The sequence below is a fragment of the Dreissena polymorpha genome, chromosome 5, assembly GCF_020536995.1.
Source record: "Dreissena polymorpha isolate Duluth1 chromosome 5, UMN_Dpol_1.0, whole genome shotgun sequence".
In the NCBI taxonomy this organism is placed as follows: domain Eukaryota; kingdom Metazoa; phylum Mollusca; class Bivalvia; order Myida; family Dreissenidae; genus Dreissena; species Dreissena polymorpha.
The window spans coordinates 111641895-111655813 of record NC_068359.1 but is presented as its reverse complement, the minus strand read 5'-3'; the positions used below and the strand labels follow the sequence as shown (position 1 = coordinate 111655813).

Genomic DNA, 13919 nt, shown 5'->3' with positions numbered 1-13919 from the left:
AAATAATCGGGAAAACTAATATACTTTACTTTAAATAGTTACTGTTACAGAGCTACATGTTTGATTATATATCTACAAATGTGTCTATTACAGTTTTCTATGGTCAACGTATGTATGAATTCACAACCGGGAATATCGATGTACTCATTTATACTTTTTTCATGTTTGTATTGAAGCTTATTTCGAAATAAGTAAATCGATGTTGTTTAAACTTTTATTCAACCAGTAACCCTGACAAATGATAAAATTTAAATGTAAAAAATATAGAGACAACACAGTTATTCATAGCGGTTTATTTATAGCAATATTTTTAATAATTACATTTTAATCACGCGTGTCCGACATTTTCTTTCAGTTAATATCTGCCCGTTTCTATGCACAACAGCTAACCATTAACTTTGCTCTCAATATCTGGCAACGGCACAAGTTTGCAAATATGAGTTTGCCTCCTAGAAGACTAATTGCACACGTCACTTTGTTTCACGTGTTTATGTCCGTGTATGTTACGTCCATTATGTTTCGGGGATAGCGATGTCGCCACTTCAGGTAATTTCTGTCCACGATGGCTTTCATAACACTCTACGTTTGCGTTCGCATTCCTGTTGCCTTTCGACACGATTTCGGGTCTTCTGTAGATCCCGAATGAAGAACTACCTATAGCATCCCCTTGTCGTAGGCCGGTGTTTATCTTCGATTTCACATGCTTGTATTTACTGTAATTTTGAATCCTGGTTTGAGGGATTTTCACAGCAACGTTTATAGTTTGCTTCGATGCTTTCTTTATTCTCTTTCTTGCCTGCAGACCAGTGTTGGTCTCATCAGCTGAAGTTGAAGGCCTTTTCGAGATAACAAATCGCACTTTTGGTGGCACAAAACCGAACCCAATTTTAAAACGGCTTTTATAGGCCAGTACCGCTTCTTTGCTTCGTATCAGTCCGCTTTCAGAAGACGGATATCTCTCGTTTCTTGGCAGCAAGCTATTGCGATCATAGTCGGCTCGTTGAACAAGTTTTGGTGTGCTAGTGTCAACAAATGTGAATCTCCTCTCGTCACGAACCGTGGAGCCGTACGGTCGAATGATTGGGGAAGGAATAAGGGTGGGAAGAGAGCGAATATTGTTAACGTGTAAATGGGCTAGCGCTTTGTGTTGCTCGATATGCAGTTCTCGAAACGCTGTCATGGCAACGGGTTTCTTCAGCGATTGTCTGTAAGTGGAATGCAAATTAAATGAACCCAGAGTCTTTTTACATACACCATATTGCAAAATGTTTTACAAAACAAAACGTTTAAATGTGAATCTGGTGTCGTACATTGAAGGCTTAGCTTAATTCATAATAATTAATTTTTAACGAGGTAACGTTTACAGATACGCAAATAACTTTATACTCGAGTTAATACGCAATACAAATTGTAACGAAAAAAAAACGAAGCAGATGGTGTTCTAGACTTTAAAATGATAGGGACAATACTTAAACAATTAAATAACAACTTGTTTTTTTTTTACCTTTGCACGAGTTCCTTTTGCTGTCCTGTGTCTTTATTTAAAGATGTATGCCTCTTGAAGACTGGCACGTTCTCATTTGACTGAGAATCAGACGCACGGAAAGTGGGCGCACATTTCTTCTTTGAATGAAGTTCAAACCCTTCCAAATCTCTCAAATTCAAACGTGGCACAAATGGTGGTCTGACTTGCATCATTGGTCTCGAATAGTCCTGCCAGGAGTTTTCTATTGAACGCTGCAGAGTAAATGACCTGTCAGTGGACAGATCGCTGCTATCGTCGAACATTTGCATAAATCTCGTGTCATTTCTTCCAACTGGAGATACCAATATATTCAACCGAGGCACATTATCAGGTCGTTTGGAGATAGCTACGGCAGGTTTTTGCAAGTGATATCTTTCTCCTGGACTGACAATCTCCGCTTCTCTCCAATTAACACCGTCATGTTTTGTTATAGTCTCACATACACCATATATGAGTTCGTCGACCCGTGGTGTTGAACACATTAGCGGGGTAAAAAGGGAACCACGCGAGGTAAAGGCGACCCCTTGCATATCATGTAAAGTGCCCATAGGACTCTTTGCGTATTGAATATCATTATCGGCATGACTGATGTCCAAGAATCTCGGCGCCCATACTGCAAGGTCGATATCTATTGCACTGATGTCCTTCATATCTACGGGCATCGGAAGGCGGCGCATTGTGCCGGGCAGGGATTGTTTTTGACCTAAAGAATCAGGCTTAAAATCGAAAGAAATGTCGACTTTGGCGAAATGCTTGCCTGTTTTCAGGCACGTCAGGACAGTTTTTAGTATGTCCTTAATGTTTGCTACAGTCCGTTTACAGCTGGCACCGTGGTTGGATTGTTTATTTGCCACTTGGTCCACAATGCTTTTATTTTGGTTTGCATACTTCGGATTGACTTTAATTTCGAACTCAACTTTGACTGGTATCGAAATACAACTTCTGGGCTCTAACGATGAATTGAAGCTAGTTTCAGACTTCATCTGATTCACGTTTTTTGCAATGAGTGTCGACTCATGGGTCTTGTCGTTGATAGAGGGTTTGTAACGTGGGGTATTTTGTTTACTTCTCAAAGGGATGGACTTCCAACGCTTGCTGCTGTCAGGAGAACTGGTTTCGGATTCCGAATATATTGGACTCAACGCCTTCTTAGCGGTTGAAGAATGCGCGACCCCGTTATCGTCGTGAGTGGCTTTCATTGGACGCTGGCTTGTTCTCATGGATTGTGTTCCACTTCTAACTGGCTTTGTCGATGTGTTTCCGCTTTCCAACGGGACAGGAATCCTGGAACGTGGCGGGTTAACACTTCTTGTTGAACTCATTTTGGCTCTGGAAATAAGATAATCGATAAAAGAAATAACATTTAACATTAGTTTGCATTTGATATATTTTAATTAATTTCAAAACTGTAAATGCATAATTACATACATCGGAATTATTACTTTTAAAAAAAGAGAAAACAATTTATAAACTATATTTGTAAAAAGTACATCAATGGAGCGATCTTTTTTAATGCTTAAACACAATCTTAACAGCCCCGGCATAACTGCAATTAAATATAAAAGTTTAAGGAAGACAAAAAACTCATGGCATTTTTATAGACATTTCATTTTCGAAGCATCGTTTCAACAGTCCTACAACCCCGACAAATTAAATACTTCTATTAACAAAGTGTGTATGTTACATTGAATAAATTCATTAAAAATATTTAATGACGTTTTATATTTATTAATACCAATATTTTACCTGTTTTATGCCTTGACATTGTACATAAGTATTTAATACAAATCGTGTGTATTCCTTTCAAAGTCAATAGTAGTTTCTTCTGCAGCTAGTAGCGCATAAGAAATGCCCTTAGCAACGTCTTGCGGAAATGACGTTTTGGTGTTGCGTCGTGACATCGTCAGGCGATCGATTTGACGTTACGTCATGATGCGTTCACAAATGGGTTAATTTCCACTGAATAAGCGTTTTAACGAACGTCGTTCGATCAAACTCCTTGAAGCTTTCAACCGCCAAATCGATTACCGGTAACCAATGTCGAAACAAATTAATAACTTCAGCATCTGGAAAATAAACTTTTTGAGTTTTGAAACTCAGTGCAATTGTGTTCATATTTTATACATTGACTCAGAGCGATGTTGGGGTAGTGTTTGGGTTCTTTTGGTTGCTTGGGACATTTAAATCCACACGCCATGGTCTTTGCGTGGATGTGCATTGTGCATTTAGATTTAAAAAATGTATCGAAATTAAACTACATATGACTATTTATTATGTTACTGTTAAATATTTACAGCTGTACAACGTGTTAACGTCACGTAAGGTCTATGGAAGGGAATATCCGCCAGTCCATGCATAATGTTACATGACATTCTCATTTTAACTACTAGCATATGCTTTCTTATACATGGCAGTTACATTTTTTTTTCTTTTTCATAAAATTTATTCATCACATAACTTGGGGTGTAGAGCGCCCCAAGTACCCGTTAAAAGAACCTTAAATTTATTGATACAACACATGGTGACATTGATAAACATTTTAAACTTTAACAAAGGAATTAAGAAAATTAATTATTTGATATTTATAATACAGTCTTTTTACTACGTCTGCACGTTTTAATATTACAATATTTTAACTGTTTCAGTCTTTTCACGTCTGCACGTTTATAATAGTGTAAATATATAACACTGAGGAAATAATAATCAATTTTAACAAAGAAAACTGTCACCATCCTAAATGTAACGGGTCTGAATTAATACTGTAAAGAGGTTTAATATTCATCATTATAAAAAATGTTATTAAATCCAATCACACTTCCTTAAAGTGATATAATATCAATAACTGATATTGTAAAATACAACTAAAAAAACAAAAAGGTGCCTCCAGCGAACCACCCCAGGTCATACACGGGTACTCCCCGTGATGGTCCGACAGAAACATACAAGAAAGTCTGCAGCTGCCCCGGATGATGGAACTGAAGCACGTGAGAGCCTTCGGTACCACTCCTCACCCGCCCCAGCCCCACCATCCAGTTAGGCTTGACACAAGTGTGAAAATATACACATTAATAAGAAAATTCCGAAAAAAAAATGGCAGTTACATTTTGCCTAGTTACGTTTGCGATGCAAAACACTTCATCTCATTGTCACATGTTGATAAGTTTATAATTACTTCATATATATCTTTACTTCGTGTGTGTTATTGACAACTGCAGTTAAACTTTTGGAATTTGTATAAATGCTTATTCTAACGGCGTTCTTTGTTTAACTGTGTGCATTTGGCTATGTTGCTACTGAATTTAACAAGCTGATAATCGATTGCTAGGGCGTCTCTGATTTAGAAATAGTCTTCGGTTTTGCATACACCGCCATTATAAATAGTTCACAATGCGAAAATGGGAACCAGTACTCAAAAACCTAATTCCAGCGCAAATTGCAGAGTAAATTACTATTGCCGGGAGATCACCATTGTCTCACACTGGTCTTACTGACAATAACGTAGTGACGTCACCATCTATGTATAGAATGGGGAGATCACTATAAGCATCAAAATCAAAATCTCCGGTATCAACCGTGATTCATCGACTATCTCTGGAATCCTCCGTAAAAAAGCGGTGATAAGGTAAAACCCTTACCCGTCTACATAATCTCTATTGGTTTGCTTAGAGGTCATAATATACTAAATAGTTTCCCTTTATAATAACAACTTTAATCGAAAATAAATGCAGCATTTTGCACATAAAACCCCCATAGCCATACCTTTTCTTAAAGGCCATTCTAAGCAGAATCTATTTATGCAAAAAAAAAAGATATGCCATGTTCAAACGAAGACATAAACTTCTTCATTTCTACACCGATTCACTTCCAATTGATACTGAATATCTCTTATGACGATACGGTCAATCTCAACTACGTATGGCCCCCATTACCAACGCTGGGGTGCCCCCTGGGTCAAACATGCGGTGTGGGGATACGCGTCGGCCTCTGACGCGCCATTTCTAGTTGTTGTTGAATTCAATATGAATTGCTTTGAATGGAATAGTGAGAACTGTCTGTGCTTCCTTAGTATGGTATTTTTTTTTATCAATAATACCAGTTTAATTTATCATCTAGTGTGAATAGCTTTTACACGAAATGCCAATTGTGTTTTGTTGTTGTTGTTTTTGAAAGATAATTGCATCTTGTTGTAAATAATGAATAAATCTTTTTTAATTGAACAATTATGAGATTTTCAATAAATAGCAAACCACTATTTTGTCATTGGATATATTTCTTAATTTAACGGGCATTGCTTTAACATTTGAGTCTGGCTCTGGGAGAATTGGACCCAATGCATGTGCCCAAAATGTTGTCTCAGATTAGCCTGTGCCGTCAGCACAAGCTAATCAGGGACAACACTTTCCGGCAGAGACTTTTTTATCGAAAAATTCCATTAAGCAAAAATTTCATGACTGATTTGCCCTGATTAATACTTGACACACATGCATTAAGATCCATTTTCACAGACCGAGGTTCAATTATGTTGTTGTTGTGTGTCGTGTGATGACTGTGGATGAAACCATCCATCAAGAAATAGCGTGTCAAAATAATCTAAATACTGAATAACCTTTTTTACAATTTTATTAGAAAATATATGTATTACATGGCATACTGGTTAAATAAATATTAGGATGAAACACACAATACATAAACATCATCTGATAACAAAATGATCCCTCCGGTCCTGTTGCTAGTGTATCCCACACATACTGCTTATGACTAGACGTATATAACTTTACCATGATCATACAATTGTTTTCAAAACAGTCTATAAACTGGTGCAAAATAAGTTAAAAACCTACATATACATGCGAGATTGCACTACTGTTATATGTAAATGCCTGGATGCACAATAAATTTAAACTGTTCGCTACCTGTCAGTTTGTTTGCCAAACTTTTTCTTACACATGTTAACTTCTTTCTTGTAAAAAAATAATATATGGAAAACATTTTTGGTAGCAAATTATATTGTTGCTAGTGTTCACCTTTTACTTATAAAAGACATAGCATAAGTGCGGAAAATCACATAACCTCATTAAATGCTAGAATTCAGGGTCCTGTCTTAACAAAGATCTTATGACACTTTTTGGTTATGACTGAATATTCAGCTTACAATAAATAGGCATTTAGAATCTGTATGATCCTAAAATAAAGGGGATGTGAATATTGAAAGGAAATAAATACAATTGACCCTTGCTCTGGGACAATGGGGTTTTATACATGTTCCTAAAGTGTGGTCGCAGATTAACTTGTACGGTCCGCACAGGCTAATCAGGGAAGACACTTTCTGGTTTTATGAGATTTTTCGTTTAAAGAAAGTATTTAAAAAAAAATCCAGTCTAGGCAGAAAGTGTTGTCTCCGATAATTGGGTGGACAACATAAGCTAATCAGGGACGACACTTCACACACATGCATAAAGCCTTATTTTTTTCTAAATCTTAATAAAATACCACTTCGGATAGTGGATACAGAGCAGCCAAATTCATAGCAATAAAACACAAAGCACACTCTATTATCATTATCAGAACATTTAGACTGGTCTCTGAAGGTTGTTCTTGAGCTGCTTGTAGCTCCACTTAATCTGATTCACCTCTGTACTGGTGTCTCTCCCGGGTCTCATCTAGCTCCTTTAACAGGTGGTCATAAGTTGTAACCAAGGACCTGCATTTACAGTAGGGAAGTGAATGCAAAACATTTGTCTTGTTAAGGTTGAAATCATCTAATATTTAGCTTGACTTATGCAAGAGCTTAGGCCTTATTAAGAAACATGAAGTATATGCAATTATATAACTGATAACTTATTATAGTTATTGGCCTTGTATTTAGGGGCAAAAACATTTTAATTCTATGACTGATACCATCAGAGTTACCGGTATAACCTTTGCAGTTTGAATCTGACTCAACTCGATACACATGATTTTCTATATTGCAGCAATGGACGGGTACATTTGGAATTTATTTTTTTAATTCGAAATTGTTTTAAATATCCTAAACTATGGAACTCAAACCATAAACCTCTTTAGAGTCAACTGCTAAAAGCATTTTTCCTCATCATTATTTATGAAGGGGGGTTTCCAGAAAAAAATTGAAAGTACAGGAAGGTCTTGTAAACAATAATTAGGAAGTATTCAATAATAAATGGCTTCTTTAAGTTTACACAGTAAAATAAGATGTATATGCATGAATATTATGAAACAATAGACATCTTTACATTATAAAAGATTTAGTGTGGTATAAACTGTAGTTCCAAAATATCTAGCACAGGCCAGGGCCTCTTTAGTGATGCCTACCTTATTACACCTGGGTATAATAGTCCAGTTCTGGCACTGCCACAGTTACTGTATTTGCTTGTCCATGCCTCCTTCTTTTACTGTCGGGTGCAAAAATTGTCTTAGCAGCACTAGTGCTACTGACAGAGGATACTGATGCAGGTGCTGGTATTGTGTACTCCTGTCACTTGTGTTGACATTCAACAATTCTGCTGCCTGCCTTAAAAGAGCAGCTGCTCTTTGCTGTTCGCTCATATCTGAAAATGTATTCATGTGCATTATTTTTTATTTATAAAAACAAGTAACCATTATGTAGAATAATGATAGATTCGAGAGATAATAACTGTTACGTAGTGAGATATTACACTTGCTGATCTAAGTTTCTACACTATTTTTCACAGAAATATGATCTTATCTGCTTTGCATCTTTATGGGAAATCTTCACTATTTTCCTACATGTACTAACATCTGTATGTGTTTGTTTGTATGGTGTTTATGCCCGTGTATTTAACTTACATTACTGCAAAGATTCACTTAATTATGCTTCCTGGGTTTCACTAGTACTAGGCTAGGGCTCTGCAGTCTCGCCAGAGGAAACTCCTATGAAAAAAATCAGCATCGCATGTGAGAATCGAACCCAGGACCCCTGAGTTACAAACCGTAAACATTAACTGGGTCACTGAGCTACACATTTTAGATGCAAAGAAAAACAAGATCGATCTGCCATTTAAGTGTATAAAAGAATTTCATTAAATGTGTCTTTTTGAAGACACCTGTTAGGTAACTGTTCAACCCGTACTGTGGTCAACTCAAACCGATTTTGGTCAACTTATACCCATTTTTTGGTCAACTTGTACCTATCCAAAGTCATCGCTTACCCAATATACAGAAATAGGTGTAAGATGGTCAACATATATTGATAATAATATAAAACAGTATGAGAAATATAATCATTTGAAATGAAAAAGAGAAACCATTTATTTCAAAAATACATAATTATTTATGTTCGTTAATGAGGTAACTGTGCATACTTATTTTCTCACGTTGCTTTCCATTTTAAGGTAGTGCACCTCTAATGGGCACATATCCAAATATAATCTAATTAATTATTTTCTTAATCAGCATCATTTCACTGAACTACATGCAAATTTGTAGGTAGGCTTTCCATGCTTTTTAAAAAAATATACCGATTTTTTCAAAACCACCCCCACGCTCGGCTTTTGTCCAGTTTATTTTCACCCCTGGGGTATATAAAAGTTCCATAATTCATTCAAATTTCCAAATATGGGCATGCAGTTGGTGTGTACAGATGCTGTAAAGGTGTTTAAAGTTTAAACAAGATGAAATAAGTATTCTTTTACAGACATTTATTTTTTACAAATTTTTATCTATGGAAGAGCACCATGGAATGTAAGTGATTTCAGCCAAGTAAAAATTGGGTCGGTTAAAAACAAAGTGTCATAAAATTCAAAATAGTATCATTTAAGTCATATTTTAAACTTAGTTTTTATAGAAACACTATATACAGCAAAAATACCAAGAACTAGACAGATTTACCGTTTACTTTTTGAAATAAAAATAAAAATGCAACATGCATGGTTCGTATTTTCAACAGTAAATCACCCAATTTCGCCATAACGTTGTTTTAATTTTAATAATTGAAAAATGTGCATAAAAATTGCAACATATTTAACAATAAATATAGCTTATATGCCATATTAAATCAAATTACGTTAGAAAATAAATAAAACGCGTCGCAAAAAAGTATGCGTCGTCGGCAGGATTCGAACCTGCGCGGGAATATCCCAAAAGATTTCTAGTCTATCGCCTTAACCACTAGGCTACGGCACCTAATAGTTGGCTCTTCAACCTTCGAAGAAATCGCGGGAAATCATTAGAGGTGCACTACCTTAATGAGCTCTATATATGAATTTCCATGCCGTATTGGGGATAAACTAGTAAAAAAAACAATTAAAATGAATAATTTGAATAAGATACAATTTTACCAACCTAGGTAAGATTTGATTAGATAAAGACAGTGTTACGAAGATATGCGATGAAAATAGTATGAAATAAATAGTTAAATTCAAACAAGCTAACAGTAAGACGTTTTGATCATCGTAACCCACCTTCGTTACAATGATACTATATGGGACGTTTGACGAGTAATTGAAAACAATATTACGTCCATTAACTTCAAATAGACCTTAATCACAAACCAAATGACAACTCAACTTTCGAAATGGGGGTTACTTGTAATCGTATGCAATTAACCTAATAAAACAGTACAATAAACAAGTAAACTTTACCTGAATAAGAACAGTGGAAAATACGTTCGAAACGACGCGGTAGAGTAATTCATCTGGTAGATCTTCCACTTCCATGTGATGTACTAATCTCACTCTGGAGCATACTCGTACATTTGTTAAATACAAGGTGATCGTGAGAGTGCAGTTAAGAGACTAAAACATTTAATATTTATAATATGTACAGTCAGGAAAGCTCAATGTTTGAATTGGAGGCCGGCCAGTCCTTCTCTGAATGACTCTGGGGTCTGTAGAACTGTGAGGAGCTTTGGTAGCTGGTTCCTTAATCGAGCTCCAGAGATAAAGAAGGAGTGGCGGTAGGTGTCTGTTCTGCAGTAAGGTATCCAGTAACGGACCACTGCACCATCCATATCTTCGAGACCACGTCCTCTTGTAGATGTGATGGATCGCCGGAAAGGATCGGTGGCTGGATTGTCGAGAAGACCGTTTGTGATCCGATACATCATCAGAAGTTTAGAGTGCTGGCGGCGGAGTTCTAGGGTAGGTAGCCCAAGGTTTGCGATCATCTGGCTAGTGCTGCTTGTAGTCCTGTAGTTGCCTGTGATGAATCGCGCTGCTCTTCGCTGTACAGCCTCTAACTCTTGAATACATGCCTGTGTGTGAGGGTCACAAGCTGCTGATGCGTAGTCGAGGACAGGTCTGACTAGTGACTTATAGCACTGCAACTTTATGTCTTTTGGGTAGCTTGAGAGGTTTCTACGGAGGAAGGCGAGAGAGTTATTGGCAGACTTAGTGCGGCTGTCCACGTGTGGTCTCCAGGAAAGATCACTGGCAAGTGTCACGCCTAAGTACTTTCCTGTCTTGACTAAGGCCAGCTGGTGCCCGTGGATGCTGTAGTCTGCTTGTGTCGGGGTTCGCTTTCTTGTGATCCTCAGTACCTCACATTTGTCTGGGTTGAAGGACATCTTCCAAGTTGTTTCCCACTCCTGGAGGGCATTGAGGTCATTCTGCAGTATCTGTGCATCCTCCAGAGACTTAATCTTTCTGTACAGAAGACTGTCATCCGCGAATAACCTTGTTGTGGATTGAACTTTGGAGGGAATGTCGTTGATGTACACCAGAAAGAGCAAGGGTCCTAACACCGAGCTTTGAGGGACACCTGATGTTACTGGTGCTGGTTTTGACTGTACACCCTCGACCTGTACCTGTTGACTTCGGTTTGAAAGGAAGCTTTTAATCCAGGTGAGAACGTTTCCACTGATGCCGTAGTGCTTTAGTTTCACAACAAGGTGTTCATGCGGAACCTTGTCGAACGCCTTACTGAAGTCCAGTAAGATGGCGTCTATCTGCTCACCGTAGTCAAGAGCTGACGAGAGGTCTTGTAGGGTCAGGAGTTGTTGCGTCTCACATGACCGGCGCTTCCTGAACCAATGCTGTGCGTCTGACAGAATGTTCAGGTCTTCCATATGCTGCATTATCTGGCTGTGCATGATGTGCTCCATGATTTTGCAGCAGACGAAGGTTAGGGAGATAGGCCTGTTGTTGGCAGGTGTGCTTTTGTCGCCCTTCTTGAATATTGGAGCCACCAATGCTTGCTTCCAGTCATCAGGCACACAGGCTTGTGACAGAGAGGCCTGAAAGATGAGGGTCAACATAGGTGAGAGTTCACTTGCCAATTCTTGAAGGAACCTTGTAGGGATGGCATCAAGTCCTGTTGCCTTGTGTGGGTTCAGATTCCGCAAGAGTTTGTGTACACCCTCATTTCCAATGTTGAAGGTTGTCATTGAAGGGTATGGTGTACCGCTCATCTTTGGGATGTTACTTGGGTCCTCTTCTGTAAACACACTTGTAAATTGCTTATTCAAGATTGCAGCCTTAGACATTGGGTCGTTATACAAGAGTTCATCATGTTTCAGGGGGGCAATACCACTGCTGTCACATCTTCTTGTTTTGATGAAGGAATACAGCATCTTATGGTTGCGATCTTCAGATACGGTATCGCTGATGTAAGTGTTGTATGCCCTTCTACACTAGTATTGGACTGTCTTTTGCAGCTGTTTATATCGAGTGAGGTCTTCTTGTTTTCCTGTATGTTTGGATCTCCAGAGGGCCCTCTTCTTTTGTCTTGATATGCGCTTGATCTTTCGATTCACCCAGGGTTGGTTGAAACGTTCAGTTGCGAGTTTGGATGGAACATGTTCTTCTATGGTGTTGATACAGAACTGCTTAAATTCATGTCAAAGAGTGCTGATGTCTGTATCCAAGTTATGTCTGTTGAGAAAGATGTCGCGAAATTTGTCAATAGTTGTTCGGGTGGTAGCAAGGTCAGCATGTTTCCAACGCAGAATCTTTCTCTGAGGTGGTTTTGCTCTGGGAACACGTGTTGAGGCCTGCACAAATACAATGCCATGATCACTGACGCCTTGGACTGTCTTGATCTTCTCTACCAGTGATGGCCTATTTGTTATGAAGAGGTCAAGGATGTTGTTACCTCTTGTTGGAAATGTTACGCACTGTTCTGCCCCCAAGTCAGCAACCATGTCAAGAAAAGTTTGGTTAATCTTGCTGGAGTACGAATAACCGTTGGTGGTATTGGTATTCCAATTGATGTCAGGCAGATTGGCGTCACCAGCAATCCATATTGTAGTGTCCGAGTTATGTTGATGTAGGTTGCTGATTACAGTTCTCATTTCTTCCATGTATGTGTGATCGCTGTTAGGTGGTCTGTATAGTGATCCGATGATCAGGGTTTGCTTGCCTGGGCATTCGAAACGTGAAGCACAGAATTCAGTCTGAGTTGTCAGTGCCATGTCAGTTCCAACTATGCTGTCCTTGACTGCTATCATCACTCCGCCATAGTGGTTGTTTGGTCTGTCACGTCTGGCAACGAAGTGGTACCCTACAGGGAGAACTTCTCTTTCAAAATAGCCGTTGTGCAATGGGCATGTTCAGGCATTTGGTATGGAACCAGGTATCACATGAGTCACAACATACAGCATTCTGGTTGTATTTGCAAGGTTTTTGGCACTCACCACAGGGGAATCTGTATGTTGGGCCTGGGTTAGGGTGGCAGTCATTAGATTGTGTGATCCTGTTGTGGAAGTAAGATTTAAGACATGGATATGCCGAATCAGCTGGTGGTCTTAGCTGGACAAGGAATAAGAAATAAGAACATGTATGAAGATTCATTTCAGGAGATGTGCTTCTTTCTCAGATTAATGTATCAATCGATGATGTCCGAAATGTTCGTCCGAAATATGTGATACTATTGACAAGACCGTTTTTTTCAGATGTTAAGCTGGTCAGAGTTATGCTTCGCTTCGTGGAACAGATGGGTGGTAGAAGTGGATGCTATCTGGTGACAAACAAATGAGTACCTGACTGAGACCCCCCCCCCCCGCTAAAATAAACCCTATTCGTTAACAGAATAGTAGATTGCGCCTCACGATCACATTGACCCTATGATATATAATACAACACCGTTATAAATATTAATCTTTTACGAAAACTACCGAAAACTACTGAAAACTCGGGTTCTCCGTCGTGTATGAATTCAGTATTACTAATGCATTCGTCTTAATGCATTCGGCTTACTTCACGTGAGCTGCTGCCTTGTGCGTATTCATTTCGCTTAGTAGAACTTACAATCAATATGCCATTTTCTAGCATTACTAAGTATTGAAATGATAATAGTTCAGGAACAAGAAGATAGCCACATGAACATTTTTACAGAAATAATGCATTTGTCATTTATTCGCAAGAATACATGATTAACATACATCGAGTAAACCATAAAAAGAAGTATGCAAGCAATATTT

The 13919-nt window shown here is 38.3% G+C and overlaps 1 protein-coding gene across 1 annotated transcript; it reads right to left on the bottom strand.

Moving 5' to 3' along the window:
• Positions 1-278: 278 nt before the first annotated feature.
• Positions 279-3421, bottom strand: LOC127882054 (uncharacterized). Its single transcript, XM_052430455.1, has 3 exons — positions 3272-3421; positions 1505-2854; positions 279-1205 (listed from the first exon to the last, which is right to left on the bottom strand). Exons 2-3 carry the CDS (start codon positions 2845-2847, stop codon positions 458-460), a joined length of 2091 nt encoding a protein of 696 aa, XP_052286415.1. The 5' UTR covers positions 2848-2854; positions 3272-3421; the 3' UTR covers positions 279-457.
• Between the last annotated feature and the right edge of the window lie 10498 nt (positions 3422-13919).